The sequence below is a fragment of the Accipiter gentilis genome, chromosome 10 (genome assembly GCF_929443795.1).
Source record: "Accipiter gentilis chromosome 10, bAccGen1.1, whole genome shotgun sequence".
In the NCBI taxonomy this organism is placed as follows: domain Eukaryota; kingdom Metazoa; phylum Chordata; class Aves; order Accipitriformes; family Accipitridae; genus Astur; species Astur gentilis.
The window spans coordinates 5,995,801-6,012,780 of record NC_064889.1 but is presented as its reverse complement, the minus strand read 5'-3'; the positions used below and the strand labels follow the sequence as shown (position 1 = coordinate 6,012,780).

The following is a 16,980-nucleotide window of genomic DNA, read 5'->3' as shown; positions in this document are numbered from 1 at the left end:
GTCTCCGCCTGGGAAAGAGTGAGAAAAGAATATGCTAAGGGCACTGTGGTGTTTGTACTTAAAAGTTTTCTTCCTTTATTGGAAAACAGGTGTCTCTGTAAATAATTCTTACTGAATTGGTAAGTTGCTTATGTAAATAATGCTACCTTTTTTGTTTTTTTAACAACATACACACAAATATCCTGCTGTCATTAGTTCTTCACCAGAGATGTTGTTTGTCATAGATTTGGGGAGGAAAATAAGTTTTATTGGAACACTTTGAATACATATTTAGTAACCTGGATTTGCATGCAGTCTTTGGGATCAAGTAATACATTAATTTTGAGATACTACTACTAAAAGATAGTCTAGCTTTTAAATTCCATTAGAACAATGAATAATGTCCCAAAATTTATTGAACTTCCAATGTGATATTTTGTAGACAACGGAATGTGTCCAAGTGTTGCAGATTCTAGAAATCATAAATGCAACACTGTCAACATTTCTCTTCCCTCTCCTCCCAGCCCACCTGGAAGATTATTTGGTGAAAAGCAAGCTTATCTGTGGGTAACATTGCTCTAACCTGTTGAAACTCCTAGACTGTAAATGGTGTATATTTTTTGCTTCTCTTCATTCAACACATTGCTTTTTCTTTGCACAGTCTAACTTGACTGCTTCTTTCCCAAATAAATGCTGTTGTCTGTCTTTCAAAAATCCTCCTGGCCACCACATAACCCCACTAAGACAGCAGGCTAGGGCTGGTGACTTAGCAACAACCTGCAGGCTGCCACGCTGTGCATATTAGACATGGGACTAGATGGATAAGGATTGGTATTTTCATTTTTCAAAGGCACTTTAGGGAAATTGCTGTCCAGTTCTCACTGAACATTATCAGAGTGTGATTATTTAACGTATATACCCACAAATACTTTTCAATAAAAGCCCGTGATTAACTCTGTGTTGTCCTGTTCTAGATTTATTTGTACAGGAGAAGGTTTTGTAGAGTTTTCTGTTGACAGGAACGAGTAAGAAACAGGTTTCAGGTCAAGATAGAGCTTCAAGGCAGTTTGAGCTGGTGAAGTGGTTGCTTTGGCTTTGAAACTGCACTTTTCAAACAGTGTAGTTTATTATTGTTTAAATCTATGCTGATACACCAGTACCAGCTCTGTGGGGAGAAAGTGGGGGAGCAATAAGTCTTTCTTTAACTTAATCATTCTCATTTCTAGGGAAGCACCACTGCCCTTTGTGCCACAGGCCTTCGGAACCTGGGGAATACGTGTTTCATGAATGCAATCCTTCAGTCGCTCAGGTACCTCTGAAGCTTTCCCCACGCCTCTGTGAGAGTGGTTGTGTGCTGTAGCATCAGGCAAGTGAATTTGGCAAGTTACCACTGTATATAAGAGTACCTGGATTTGCAGGAACAGGTGTATGCAGGTACCATAAAGTTGCCTTGTATTGTGAGGGACTTCCTGTGATGCAGTGTTCCAGAGGAAGCCTGCTGTATCCTCAGCAGAAAAGGAGACTGCCCTTTCATTGCCGAGGCTGTTGAAACATGTTGATGCTTACGGTCACCGTGAAGGCAGAGACAGTGCTTTGAGGGATGGGGTCTCATGGAAGTGGGTAGGAGAACTGTTTGTGCAGTGCTGAGATGTTAGGCTTCATTTCATTGCTGCCAAGACTACTGCTGCTCTGGAATTGCCCTTTTGCATTTCTGAATTTTCCTACTTCTCTTGGAGACTACTGAGTCGGGCTATAGCAGGACTAACCGGTCTCCATTTTCTTTTCCATCATTACGGGTTCACTGGCAGGAGTTGAGGCACATGCTTCGTATGGTCCATTACTGGGACTGTGGTAGCAGAGGTTAGAATTGATAGGTGGTGGTAGACATGGAGTTAACCTCCTCAGCAGATGCAGTCTGGTTTGTTAGGGAATGCCTTCTGATGCTTCAGTCTGCCATGGTATCTCTTAGTGCAAGCAGAGCCAAAATGTAATTATTTCAGGTAGTTGGGATGATGATGATATTCACAGATCTGCTCAGTCATTTACAGAAGATAAGTATTTTCTACAGTATTTCTTGTACCTTCAACTGTTAGTGATTGCCATCTTCTATCACTGCATGAAATTGTGTCTATGCGTTTCAAAAAACAGGGTCCAGAATACATAATACTCTATTCTCTGCCCTTTAAGGATTTCATTCATTTTTCCTTTTTCTGTAGTAACATTCAACAGTTTTGCTGTTACTTCAAAGAGTTGCCTGCTGTGGAGCTGAGGAATGGGAAGACGGCAGGCAGGCGAACTTACCATACCAGGAGCCAGGGGGATAACAATGTGTAAGCTGCATGTTCCTTGTTAGCACTGAACTTTATAGAAAACAGCAAATGCTTAGGTAATAGAGCCACTATAGGCTTTCAGTGTTGCAGAATCATAGAAAAATGATTTATGGGGAAACAGAGCCATAGGAAAATAGCTGGCTCCACAAAAAAAGAAACTTGGGTCACTTGCAGTTTGCTTACATAGATCTGGTGCTGCAGGGGGAAGCAGTCAGATACATCAGAAAGCACTGGAGTGTAACTGCATTTAAAGTAAGGTTAAGAAGTGCTAGTTATATGTACTCCAGACATTACGTTACTTAATTCCAGCTAAAATACAGTCAAGGGAATGTGTCTGCAAGTGAACATACCAAAAAAAAAAAAAAAAAAAAAAAAAAAGGCAGAGTAAGCAATTTACAATCTGTAGCTTGTTTGAGCAAGTGTTAAAGGGACAATGTTAGCAAAGTCTATGGTAACATGGTGAAGCACGGATGGATTTCCAGGTGATTCTTCAACATTTGAAATGTAATTTTCCTAACCTGTGTCTCTCTGATGTTATGGGTAGGTTTTTGGACATAAAATCTTTGAAGTACTGGAGAGGATATTTACCCAATCATTACAATCTTAACCAAAGTAATGTCTGATATTTCTACCATTGAGCTAGTAAACTTCTAAGGGTTGTGACACGAACCCATATTAATCACTAGCTTTTACTTTCTTTCCAGTTCATTGGTAGAAGAATTCAGAAAGACGCTCTGTGCTTTATGGCAAGGAAGCCAAACTGCATTTAGTCCAGAGTCTTTATTTTACGTTGTTTGGAAAATCATGCCAAATTTTAGGTAAGTTTTGTAAAATAAGAACAATATTCTTGACTGCAGCCTTGTATTGCTGGTGTCCTACCCTAAAATTTGCGGAATCCACGGGATGCACGCTATGCAGCTTTCCCATATGCCCACAAATATGCTTTGAAAAGGATCTTCACTTTGGACAGTTTTGTGTTCATTGGTAGTGCTTTTTTTTTTTTCCTTTCCACCCCCACCCCCACCCTTCTACCACATGCTACGTGTAGCAGTGTCGGAGAGGACAAATATCTCAAATACTAAAATAGTAGTAGTTGCACCTTTAAGCCAGTGCTCCAAAGGGCAGAAGAATCAAGAATAATGACTGGTAGGCAAGTGCCAAGTGCGTGGTGTTGACAGAACCCAAGCCTGGCTGCAATAAGAAACTGATGTAGTCAGATTAAAAAAGGTACAGCACCTGCAGGCCTAAATGCAAACATACTGGCTGAAACTTCCTTGATTCTCTCAAAATACTGTAGTCACCAGCTGCACATGAAATAAGGGCTATAAGAAAAAAATCTTGTGCATAATAGGCGTTTTGTGCCCATACTGACAAAAAAGACGATAAAAAGAAAGGGAAAAAGAAGGTTACCCAAGTAAATCAAAGTATCATTCCTCTCCAAGGTCTCCCTGTCCTGGCCCCTGAACCTCTTTCAAAGGAGCACTGAAACCTGTTAGGATATATTGTGATGAAGGTAAGTTGCTCCATGTTCTCAGGTAGTAAAGATGTTCTGTTATCTGTTACATCTCCAGCAGTGCTGAAAAGATGCTGTGAACACATCTGCTCAATGAGTAACCCGAGTAACCCAAATCTATTTCTTCTATTCTTCACACTGCCTAACAGTTTCACTTGGCTTATGAGAATCAAGGAAGTTTAATACCAGTAGTTGCAAAGCAGTGACCAAAACATTATAGGCAAATGAACATCATCCATAATGTCCTTGACCAGTTTTTCTTATTACAGTCTTCACTATAATTCTTGTTAGACTAAGTGAGAAATGAGTTCATTAAAGTTCTTCAAGCAGATTTTCAGCACTGTGGGTTCTGTTACAGCTTTTAAAAGTGCTGTTTGTTGGGGTTCTCCCCCTTTTTATTTCCAGTTAGCTGGGAGCATGTCCATGATTAATTGGTAAGAGAACTCATTAAATCACATGGAGAATAGAGTCAGCTGCTCGGTAGATCCCTGCTCCCACATGATCCAGGGAGAAAATCTGAGTGCTTAATTGTACCTTGTAAAAGCTAATGATGCTACAATTCTAGTTCTACCTTGTGTGCTTGCTTCTCGTGAGATTGGGAGAAGGTGGATGGACATACATGTGAAAGACAGCCAGAGCCAGTAGCATGTGAACAGCAAACACTTTGGCTTGTGCTTATGAAGCCCAAAGTGATAGGACAGGGGGAGGAAACACAGTTTAATTGTTTTAGCCCAGAGAGATTTCAGTTGTTAAACGCATGTCGTGCCTGCCTCCAAGGATTGCAAGTGCTAAGGTTACAGAAAAAACTGCTGCTGATGCACTCCATGGCCCTCTGTCTTCTGTTGCATACAGGGAGTAGAGAATGGAATTTATAGTTACTATAAGCACAAGTGGATTGCCTCTGGGCTCTAATGCTGCTGTGGAAGTCCTGCTCCTTGACTGTTGGATAAAATCAGCATGCAGTAGAATGACAGCAGCAGAGATAGCTGTAACCTCACGCTGAGTTGCAAGATGTGTATTTTGCTGATTTATTGCTGTATAAATTTATTGCTCTATTTTTCTAGTAACTGTTCCTGTTTATATCCTACCTTGTTGTCAGAGGTGGGCTCGAATCAAATTGCTTCGGGTCGATGGAGATCAGTTTTATTACACAAGCTGACTATCAGAGAAACTATTTATGCTTTTTGCTGAAGGGCTTTAAGATCATAGTTTATTTTAAACAGTGCATCGTCCATATTGTCATGTTCTTTTAAAGATCTGTATCTATACTTACTTATGCTTTCTAACAAATCCAAAGAATCTTTCCTCTATAATTAACGTATTTGTATGCAAGTATAAACACATGAGCACAACCAACAATGTGGAATGATTCCAAAGGTTATTTAATCGAATTTGTTGCAGAGCAAGTGTGCCATATATCTCAGAGATCTTTTATGAGGAATTTAATGTTGAAAAGGTGTTTGAAGCAAAGACTTTCTATAAATTTCATCTCCAGCTGTTTATTATGATTGCTTATATGTTCATTAAATTGAAGATACCTGTATTCAGTAAACTAAGCAAATCCTGTGTTATCTCAGGAACTTCAAATTTATCCTATAGCGTGTACAGTTAACATGCAGCTTTGAAGTTGAGTTCTGCTTTACTACTTTGTTCCATAATAATGTATAATTATTTTGCAACTTTGGTAGAATAAGTCCTATTTTTGGCTGTACGGCACTCTGGCCTGTTGAAGCACAGCAGTGTTTCTGTGTGCCGGTTTTTCTATTGTAAAAGGTAGGTAGTTTTGCCCATGTTTTTCAGGGTGCTGTAAGATCTACATACAGACTCAGTGATTTCTTTTAAAGCTGCTAGTCTGGAAGAAAACATTACTGTAATTCTATAAGATGAAAAGGCTTTATTTAATTTTTATTTTGTTACCTCCTAGCAATACTTCTGTAGGACATACCTATGTTCTTCACTGAGCACATCAGCCTTACGTTGCATACTTCTGTTGCACCGAGTCTGTTCTCATTTCTCTTCAACTCTGGGTACTGTGCCATGAGTCTTATGGACATTTTCCCTCCCCTGAGCAGTAGCATAAAAAACCCCCATCACTGTTGCTCTTCCCCAGACGTTCCTATGTGACAGTCACTGCCACTACTTATGTGGGTAGCAAGCAGGAAAAGGGGCAGGGGAGGCATGATAAAGCAGCTTAAAAGAACGGAGAAGAGGAAGAGGGGAAAGCCAACTCTACTATGTAGGGGTTTTTGTAACTAGGCCTACAAAGACTTGCATAATTATGTCAGCGTTGCACAAAGCTTTTGCTGTTTCACTATATATGCTTTCCTACTTCACCTCAGTATACATCTTATGGCAAATGAATAGTTGTTTGTTAAATTCGATGCGTGATTTAGCTTAAATAACTTTAAAGGCATATTTTACCCTGATGGCTTCTCTGTTCCCTTCAATTAAGTTTGTTAGTGGTGAAATAACTAATGGTGACTCTCTGAGTCAGGCATTGCTGCTGACAGCATGACACATCTGAGACTGGAGCCCTACCCTACCAAATCCAAATGCTCAAGAGATGCTCTGGATACCCCACCATTACCTCCCTCTCCCAACAAATGGTGTGTGCGTTATGTAGGGGAGGTGTGCAATTCTAAGCATGGCTATAGATCTCATCCTAGAAGAGGAAAGAAATCTCTTTCATCCTAATTATTATTTCAAACTTTATACTGTTGCTGAAAGATGCATGTGGAAAATAAACCCAAAGATTAAATTTCTGGCTTTGGTGGGGAGGGGAACAAACAGACAAGCTAACACGTGGAACTACTAAAGTGAGCAGGATCAGTAGCTGAATGAAAACCACTCAGAAATACTAACTCTGAATCCCACATGAACAACGCATTTTGTGGTGTCTTTCTTTTGAATCTTGTCAGGTTTGAGATGTTAATATATTGACCATAATTTACAGTAGTTTCAAAGTAGGGATGAATAGTGGGCTGCCTGAATGTGATTAATAACAATTCTGCAGAACTAATCAAATAACAGTCAATAACAAAGAAAAAGGAGAAACGCTTTGTGTAAGTGAGGGGAAATCCCTGCTACCATTGTGTACTTTAATGTGTGTGAGACCTAGGATGTTACTAGCACAGACTGAGTTTGGGTGAGGCCAGTTAACATGGCAGCCATGTTAACTGAGTATGTGAGCAAATGTATATTCTTAAATGTTTCTCCATCCTCGAAAAGAGATGTGCAGAGAGCAAGCGAGCTGCAAAGGACCAAAATTGCTTAGTTTGTCTAGACATAGGTGTACCTTTCCAAAGGCTACTTGGAAGATTTTTTTTTTGGTACAAAATATGTATGTCTCTGTAAAACCTGCTCAGTATTACTAAATAAGCAAAGGTTCCTGCCTGTGACCCTGGTGCTCTCTGTGTGTTGGCACTAAAGCAACCCGTATATATGGTGATTTTGTTGCTGTTTCCTTTTCTCTTAAGGGGATACCAGCAACAGGATGCCCACGAGTTCATGCGTTACCTTTTGGACCATCTACACCTGGAACTCCAGGGTGGCTTCAATGGTGTTTCACGTTCAGTAATTTTGCAAGAAAATTCTAGCCTATCATCTGCAAGCAACAAATGTTGCATGTAAGAAGTGTTTTTTAATTTCTTCAAAACGTTAATGCCTTTGTGTTGGGTCTGTGTGTGGTGGATCTGAAATTTCAAATTCATGGTTCCTTGTTTAAGTGTTCTTTAGTGCCTCTGTAATGTTATGAATTACAAAGCTACAGGTCATAAAGGATTAGCATCCTGTAGGATGTGCTGCTTCTGTTCAAAAGGAAGTGTCTTAGATCAACATTTTTCGTAGGTGTGAGTGAGCATACAGGCTAAAAGTTGTAAACACATTTTTAATTCATTACTTTTTCAGAAATAAAAACCAAGAACTCTGTATATTCTGTTCTATATCCATATAGAATTCTTTCTTCTGTTCATACAATCTCATTGTCTTTGGGTGATAGATGGCCTGAATGGTACAGGAGCAAAAAAGATGGCCAAGTATTTGTGGGTTTCAATTGTCAGCAGACCTGGATTAATGACTGAGCAATGCAGTTACAGTTTGAAGTCAATTTTCCTGCAGATGATCTTGCTATATTTGCATATCACTCAACACAGCTAAAGCTGTTGCTTTTTTTTCCTGGTAATTTTGATTTTTTGTGTTACTGTGTGTCTTGAAATAGAAGTAATCCATGTGTTTCCCTTCTCTTTCTGTACTTCTCAAAATACTGTTGTTTCTAAATTCTGTCCCAGGTGTGTTTTCTCTCAGACTGAAACTGTCACAGAGAGAAAACATTTTAATTTGCTTCAGGAAGGAATGTTAAGTCAAGTCAGTTCAGCCTGCACATTTGGTCCCTAAGTCCTTGGATACCCTATGTAAGAGTTGAGTGAGTTTTCCCTTCCTATACTGATTAGGACATAGTAAGCAGGTCTGAGAGATCTGGATTTTATAGATGTTTCATTAGGGAAAGCCTGGAGTTCGGACTGTGCTCTTTACCACATTTATATTGCTTTGCTGGTGCTTAAAAATCCCACAAAAGAATCTTAAAGGTGTTCTTAAAATTGAAGTGTGTTTGAAAATTAAACCAATTTTGTTTTGTCAACATTCGGAATGTCAAAACGCAAGGAGAATTTAAACTTTGTTCACGTATCTACTGTAAATTTGTCTTGAGAATGGCTGTTCGAATGCATGGTGAGGTGGAGTAAGCTGCCTTCTGTCAAGGGCAAATTAAGGTCACATACACTTAAATGCCTACAGTAAAGTAATAAATATGCTGTGAACGCTCTCTTCTTGAGTGCCAGTTTATTGGGGTAGCCATTTCCTTCTGCTCAACAAGAAGCATTCAAATTAACTGTAAAGATGTATAGGTGGAGTGCAGATAAGGAACACAGGTTTCTGCAGGCTTGTAGTGTCAGATCTGCAAGCACAAACTAGCAAGTTTAAAAGTTGTGTAATAATATAAGTAAGTCAGAATTTATTTTTTTTTAATTGGACTATGAGAAGTAAGTCCATTACATAATCTGCTCAAGAGATTAAGAGAGTACTGAAAGCATAGAGAACAATGATGATGATGCATATTGTTTCTCACATCTTAGTGCAACTTAAGCTGTCTTTGGAAGTGAAGTGCAGAAATATGCTTTAAGAAGTCAAAATTACTTGTAACAAAGGGTGTAGAATTAAAACAAAAATATGCTCAACCCACCTAAGGAAGAATTTTTGTTTCAGAAACAACCTCAATTACAGGGTTAAAATACTGTACCCCTGCGGGCAGCGGCTCTCTGCTATAGAAATGCAATCAACCAGAATACTTTCAACACTGAAATTTTCAGCATCTGCTTAGAGCATGCGTGGCTCATAATTTCTTTAGACACAAGATAAAGCAGAAGTATTTCAGCAGCTAAATACTTGCACTGTACAATTCTGGGGTCAATGAAATGCCTGGTATTTGAACTCAGTCACTGTTTGTTACACATCGACAAAACCGCCCTGCCTAGCAGCAGTGAGTTGTAAGCAGTAAACATATAAGAGATACTGAAAATTAAGCTCAGACATTCTGACTGACTTTTTATCTCTGATGTGGTTTGTCTAGAAATGGAGCGTCTACTGTTGTCACAGCAATATTTGGAGGCATTCTTCAAAATGAAGTCAACTGCCTAATATGTGGGACTGAATCTAGAAAGTTTGACCCATTCCTAGGTAAGGTGCCTCTTGCTTTCAAAATACTAGGTGACTTCTTAAGGCAGAAAAATAAATCTGAAACTTGATATATTTTGATGTCACATGACTGAACCAGAGTTTTAGCCTGAAAAGCTTGGACATTGTTTTATTCAGCCCTAATTTTTTTTAATCTTTGTTTTCCTAGACCTTTCACTAGATATTCCAAGTCAGTTCAGAAATAAACGTACTAAAAACCAGGAAAGTGGACCAATGTGCACACTACGAGGTAAGAGTGCTTGGATAATGAAATCCTTACCAGGACTAAGAGTATATATACTCTTCAGAGTATCTACTTCAGAGGAGCCAGGCTTTCACCGAGGGTGTGACTTGGTGTGCATGCCGTCTAATTTGATGAGATTCTGTGGTAGAAGGTGCCAAAATAATTTTTCCATGCAGGTTTTACCCCAGTCACTGTGTATTGACATACTACTTTGATAAACTGGGGCTGCAAAGTGCTTCAGGAGGTCAGCTAAATATCAAGGAGGATTCCAGCAGAGGTTTTTCTTTGTGGTCAGAGTATTTCTAATGTATGCCAGTCTTTCCAACCAACACTCATCTGCATTGTTGCCTGTTGGCATTTGCTTAAGGCTCTGTGCTTAGAAGTATGCACCCCTTGCGCATAGTAAGGATGGCTCTTGGGTGTTCTGCTTTTTGAACGACATAAACACAACCCTGCAAAGTTGGGCAGTAGTGCCGTTACTGACCTTGTTTTAAAGAATGTTCATTTTTTACAGATTTGTGAATATACTTGCTGCAGATTGTGAAATATTAATCAAAACCCCGTTATTTTCTGTGTTCACTTTGTACCCAAGACCAAATCACCTTTAAAAGCAGAATATTCTTTGTTAGAAAGTAATTTCATTTCTTTTGAAAATAGTTGTGCTGAATGTCAGGATAGAATCTTGTTTGAAAGAGGGCGATTTCGTGAATGCCTTCTTTTCTTTTGAACTGCTTATAGCTCTGTTTTCAGGAACAGGGAATGCTGGATGTTAAAAAATGTTATTATTGTATTAAAACACATTATTACACAGCTTTTTGCTGCACAAATGTATATAACAACTAGAATGACTGCAGCAGATATGCACACCTTTTCTATATTGCTGTATTTGTTGTATTTCACGTTACAAAAATCACTTGATGTCCTCTTGAATCAGGTTTCTTTGTGTGGGTGTTTTGTTTTTTTGTATCTTGTTCTTTTTTTAGATTGTCTTCGCAGTTTTACAGACCTGGAAGAGCTTGATGAGACAGAGCTGTATATGTGTCACAAATGCAAAAAGAAACAGAAGTCCACCAAAAAATTCTGGATTCAGAAACTACCAAAGGTTTGTATAAGCATGAAAAGTAACAGTGTGACAATATGTCAAAGGAAATAATGATTCAACCATTTACAGTAGACCAACACCTAAACCCCTCCTGTAGGCAACTGCAGATGTCTAGCACTAAGTTCAACCTCTTCCTCTAATGAATGTATTTTTTATTTTTTTTAATTTTGTAGGTGCTATGCTTACACTTGAAACGATTTCACTGGACAGCATATCTGAGAAACAAGGTTGATACCTATGTTGAGTTTCCCTTACGAGGCCTAGACATGAAATGCTACTTGTTAGAGGTATGAAGACTCACCCGTACTTTCTGTAGAAATGTGTTAAGTGACCTATGCCTTTACTACAAATTCTATATTAGGTGCTATTGAGATTGAAGAGTTTTCTGTCTTTTTAACCACAGCCTGAAAACAGTGGCCCAGAAAGCTGCCTGTATGACCTTGCGGCTGTTGTTGTGCATCATGGTTCAGGGTGAGTACATGGAGTAAGCCTGCTTCTTGGCAGAGACCTCCTCCCCACTGAAGTACATGCAGAGTTAATTAAGGTTTTTCTGTCCCTAGTGAATGTCTGTTTTTACTGGTGCAAATAAGCAGTAATTTATAAACTTACATGGAACTAAGCTAATCTGAATTAACTTCAGAGAGATCTATACAGTTACTCCTGTAAATGCCCACTGGCAGTCTTTGGGGGCAATGACTAGACGTGTGAGACGGAATGAAAATAGTCTAGTTCCTCTAGGAATGGAAAGCCCTAAACCAAAAGAGTGAATCAAGGAGCCTTCCAGAAGTTAGCGCATCATTTTGAAATCCTTAGTATGAAGCAGAAATGCTTTTTCCTCACTTTGAAAGGTGCGTGTATGTTTGGAACAACTGTAGATTTAGGATTAGCCAGTGAAAGTAATTACCTGTATTTACCTTCTCTCCTACAGGAGTGAACGCTAATAGGCATGCCACAAGGCTGGCTAGCCTTCCTGTTTTGAAGTGAAGTTGCTGGGTGTGGTTTTGGGGTTTTTTCCTTTTCCCAGCCCTGGTCAGCTCTGTTGAGAGTAACAGTAGCAGGGACAAGATAACTGTTTATTCTGAAAGAAACATGTTTTTGTTGTTTAGGCAATCACTCTATGGGTATGAGCTGTGAAAGGTGTTTTCTTAAAGAAACTAAACCCCATTAATCAAAACCTTGCTGGTACCTGAATTTAATTCAAAGACACATAACCAAAAGTTCTGTCCAGAAAGCCCCTCCTTTTGCTTTCTCTTGAGGAATGGTCTGGACTCTTTCTTAGGAACATCTGACTACTCAAGGCACCGCTTGTAGCACCACAGCACATCTGACTGGTGTGTCAAAGTCAACTATGGACAGCTGGTCATAATTAGAATGGAATTAGATGGTTTGAAACATTGAGTGCATGTTATAATGTGTAAGCAACTGAAAGCAGGCCTTATCTTGGGGTGGCAGGGTAATGAAAACTGATGGGTTTGTAGTTCTGGTATGTTCTTAGATTCAAGAAATATGGCTCCAAGTCATGGATCTGTTTAAGATGAACCTGAAACATTTTCTTTGTATTCTGGGATCAGTTTTGCTGTGAGTGCTTTTGATTGTATTTAGACTACACGACTCTAGACCTAAATGGAGAAGATTTCTGAAAATAGAGCATAGCAGAAATTACTATAGCTAATGCTTCAATAATAACAGACTTGATTTGTATGTAGGCAAACATGGAAGTACAGTGTTACAAGAAGCCTTGCTTGCACACAAACTGGGATGCTAGTAAGTTTGTATCAAAAAACCTTTCAACTCACCCCAGGAAGTGATTCTTTTCCTTAACATAAAACTTTGATTTGGAGAACTCTGAGTCCCAGAGATTAAGAAGGGAAGCATCTTACCAACTGTTGTGGAGGGCTGTCAGTTTCCTTCTTCCTCTGGTTCCTGGAAGTCTCTTAGCCCTAATAGAAAATGCATCAGAGAATGAGGTGGTCTGTCTCCTTCTGATTGTCCTTTCTTTCCCCGCCTCCTCCCTGCTCACAGCGTTGGCTCTGGACATTACACCGCATATGCAGCTCATGAAGGCCGTTGGTTCCATTTCAATGACAGTACTGTAACTTTGACCGACGAGGAGACTGTGGTAAAGGCCAAGGCCTACATCCTCTTCTACGTGGAACGGCAAGCCAAATCTGGATCAGATAAACTTTAATACCTCCTTTTAATTCTTACTTATCAAGTCCACCGGACAAAACATTTCCATTTTTCCATAAATACTTGATCCAAGACTATTAATTTCATTGTGCACTTTTCAATTTCCTCTTGTGGGTTTTAGTTTTGTTGTGTCAATGGTAGCATTTGACTTACTGAACTTGGACACAAACTAACTTTTTTTTTTAGTTATACCAGAAAACCTCAGCAGATTTTGATTTGCTGCTTTAGTTGTGATAACTCAATTTTTATATATATAGTTTCATGAAATACTTAGTTATTTGACTTTTTTTATATTAATGTTTTCAGTTCTCACTTTCTAAAGGCACATTTACATCAGAGAAGCTTTCTGTCCTCCTTACAAGCAAGATAAATGTGCTTCTGATTATGAAGAGCAATACAATACAACTTCATGCTGTTTTCACAGCTGTTATGTAGATAGGATTTAATCTCTTTAAATCAAGGAATTGTTTGCACGTACTATTTTCCCTCGTGCAAGAAACTAAACAGCGACCTCTGAACAATCATTCTTTGTCTGCAGAAGAGAGGAGATGTGGCATCATTAAATAGACCAGGTAATTGCTGCTATATTGGTGTGTATTCAGGCTGCTGACTTTCAGGACTCATTGTAAATAAACACTTGGTTCAATTGTATCAATACTGCAGTTTAATTCAAGTATTCCTCAAATATACTCTGCCTTCCAACCCTTCAATTTTTAAAAAAATATTTTAAAATATATACATGTCTAAATTGTATTGAGATGTACCTTTTTTTAACCAAACAAGAATTGCTTTAGACATCTCTTGGTTTAGACTGTCATCCTGAAATTTGATTGTGAATACTTATTTGCTTGGAGACTTCCTGGCAATGGGACCCCAACCCTCCTTCCTGGTGGGAATTGGGAGTACAGCCCCAAAGTTTGGGGTTTGTGAGAACAGTCTTAGGTCTAAATATATAGCTCCTGTTCACTAAATGCCTGCAGTTCACTTAAAACTGAAAGGAAGCAGATGGTGTTCCAGATCCTTTGCTTATGACAATTGTTTTATCAGTTTAAATGCAAACTAAAGGGAAGATGCTCAGTTTCACAGCACAGCCTGCCTGATGGGAGACGACGAGCCAAGACTGCTTGTTGACTGGAACAGACTCGGGTAGCTGTAGTATTTAGGCATTGGCCCGGTGCAGGATCTTTATTTACAGTCTCTTGATGAACAGTGGTGGCATGATACAATTTCTAAAACTTGGCTATGTAATGGAGAAAGACTTATGTTTAAAAAAAAAAAGTAATCACATTTTAGCTGTACTGCTGTTCTGGAGAGTGGAAGTCAGCTAATACAATTTTAAAAAGGTGGACAGGAAAACCAGTACTGCAAAAGCCAGGAGCACCCAAAAAATCTGAAATTTGACAAATGCTGCATTTCATTTCTCTTACCCCAGCCCATCCTGTCTAGCTAGCCCCCGTGTGCCTAGCAAGGAACTGGACACTCCTAAAATCTTAAAAGCATGGTAGGGAGAGTAGAATTTAGAGTCACACAATCAAACAGCACCTTGTAGTTGTGATAACAGTATAAGTTGTCTGAAAACACGTAAGAACTCAAGTAAAATGTGATTACCCTTTTTTAGTTAATGCTTCTGAAAGACATCATATAGCACATAGTAAAAATTTCCCTACAGATTGTACCATAGCTCAACCTGGTGCACATGGAGTATCTCTACTTTCCTTGCTGTGCGTTACCTGCTAGCTGTACGCTGACAAGTATGAAAAAAATCAGTCAGATGTGTCCTAAAATGTCCTCTTTCATAGCTTTTTCACAGCATATTAAACCAGGCAAGAGAGAAATTGGCTTAATATAAAACTGCAGAAAGCATTCAGCATTGCTAATGGTATATGAATATGTAAACTGTACACTAGTTAAAACCTATTGTGATTATTATTTGATACATTAAGTGACATATATATAAGGATGTTTTCTTTTACTCAAGCTGAACAATAAATAGAACTATTCATTGCTTTAAATTGTAGATAGTTTGTCACCTACCCTTTCTCCGTTTCTTGCAGCCAGAGCCTTTCTTCTAATCAGAATAGGTGGCTGTCATCATTTATACAAGGCAGAAAAAGGTATTTGACTGACTTCATTGGTGTGCGGGGCAAGTAAAGCATCTTACCACATGATTATCCTGAAGGGCAGGCAGCCTTACTGCTCACAGTTAGTTGGGGAGTTAAGTAGATTCCATCTATAGCTGCGTTTTTGTCTGCATGCTACTCGGATTGGATTGCTTTAGAATTTTAGTTTTGAGAATACAAAGCTTAAAATACACAACTAGCTATGGGCCAGAAGCAGTTTAACTTACAGTAGTCAGGTGTATGCAGTGTTCTCGCAAACCAGTGATGTAAATGTGCCTTTCTCTACTTGTAGAAACTTAAATTTGCAATCTTCAGCAACATTCATTCACTTACTTTAAGCAGCTTCTACTTCTCCAGTAAATTTCTTGGGTCAGAGTTATGTTCTCACTTCAGTATTTCCTTTCAGTAACATTTGCTCTGTAACATTAAGGTCTTGGGCAATGGTATCTATCCAGCATAGTCCATTTGAGACACAGCCATGGGAACACAATGCAATCACGTCAGGCTTGTTCTTGCAGCATGTGGTGATAACGGCTCGGCCATGTGTTTTGCTGGAACAAGTACATTGTAAATCCTTTCCTAATTTAACTTTCTTCCACTGCAAACCCAGATGGACAGTATGAACAGTTTGTTGTGGCAACACAAGTATTTCTCTTCCTGGTGGAGAACTTTGCTTATCCACTGTATTCTATTCAGTGTGGTGTCAAAAGAAAAAAAAAAAAAAGGTAACTGAGCACTGAACCAGTAACATATACTGCACCTGGCCTAGTATTACATTTTTAACCTTACTTGTATATCCTATATTTATCTACTAGCTTGGGGGGAGAGGGAATATCTCATTTCATTTAAGCCAAATGTTTCTTTTCTACTTACTGCTGATCGTAGTACACACTAACTGGCAAGAATTTTTTTTCTTGCTTGTGATTGCTCTGCAAGCAACAACTGCTCTCTACAGTTCAAAGACTTGCATATTTTTCACCAAAATTTGTCTCATCAAAGGTTGTCCTTTTGTTAGTAATCGTTTAGCCACGTATACAACTGGAGACAAGATTTATGTAAAACAAAACTGCAAAATGTCCAGCTCTCAGAATACTTCTGCTTTAGTGTGTTGTATAGTGAGCTGTTAAGTGCAGCATCATGCGACGCTCTAAGGCATGCACTTACAAACAGGGCTCCTCATTGTATACTCAGAAGGTGCTTTCCGGGTGGTAACAGATGTCTGCCTGAGAGGAGAGTTTAAAACTTTCAGGCAGGCAGGGACAGTGGACTTGTATGAAAAGCAGGAGGCCATTTACAAGGATTTTACTAAATCAATGGAAAGTGTAACACGTGGTGTTCAAAAGTTTCCCCAACAATGTTTCATTACTGATGTGTCTGTGTCTTACTGATGAGGTAATCAGCACCTTGAAAATTGATTCCAATGTGCTTTAGGATATCCTCAAGTACTGTAGTGCCATAGTTGTAATTGTTTACCATTAAAATCTAGTGTGTAATTTTCAGTGAGGATAACTGACTGTGCTCATCTTGTGTGTTTTCTGGAGCGTTTCCAGGTTGAATGTGAATTCTCTCTCATTCACAGTGTGTTTATGGAAAATGTGCCATTAAAGTGTCTCCTTTCCTTAGAAAAATGAAACTCCTCTTGTCCTTCTACAGGCTTGCAGAATATCATTAGTGTAAATCCTCTGCAGAGTGGCAGAGTATTTTACCTTGTTCGGGGGAAAACAAAATAAAGCAAATTAAAGGGTTCCTACTATTTTAAGACCTCTACCAAAACT

General features: G+C 38.9%; 1 protein-coding gene across 5 annotated transcripts in view; it reads left to right on the top strand.

Annotated features, from left to right (window-relative positions):
- Positions 1-16,714, top strand: part of USP3 (ubiquitin specific peptidase 3) — a 47,198-nt gene extending 30,484 nt beyond the window's left edge. For 4 of the 5 annotated variants that reach the window (XM_049812419.1, XM_049812418.1, XM_049812421.1 and 1 more), the window contains exons 6-15: positions 1,206-1,288; positions 2,196-2,309; positions 3,014-3,127; positions 7,299-7,448; positions 9,446-9,552; positions 9,719-9,799; positions 10,777-10,895; positions 11,069-11,182; positions 11,299-11,366; positions 12,918-16,714. In XM_049812419.1, coding sequence (XP_049668376.1) covers positions 1,206-1,288; positions 2,196-2,309; positions 3,014-3,127; positions 7,299-7,448; positions 9,446-9,552; positions 9,719-9,799; positions 10,777-10,895; positions 11,069-11,182; positions 11,299-11,366; positions 12,918-13,083 — 1,116 coding nt within the window. In that variant the 3' untranslated portion in view covers positions 13,084-16,714. The remainder of the gene's footprint in view (positions 1-1,205; positions 1,289-2,195; positions 2,310-3,013; positions 3,128-7,298; positions 7,449-9,445; positions 9,553-9,718; positions 9,800-10,776; positions 10,896-11,068; positions 11,183-11,298; positions 11,367-12,917) is intronic. The other variant, XR_007507492.1, reaches the window with a different exon arrangement.
- Positions 16,715-16,980: the final 266 nt, after the last annotated feature.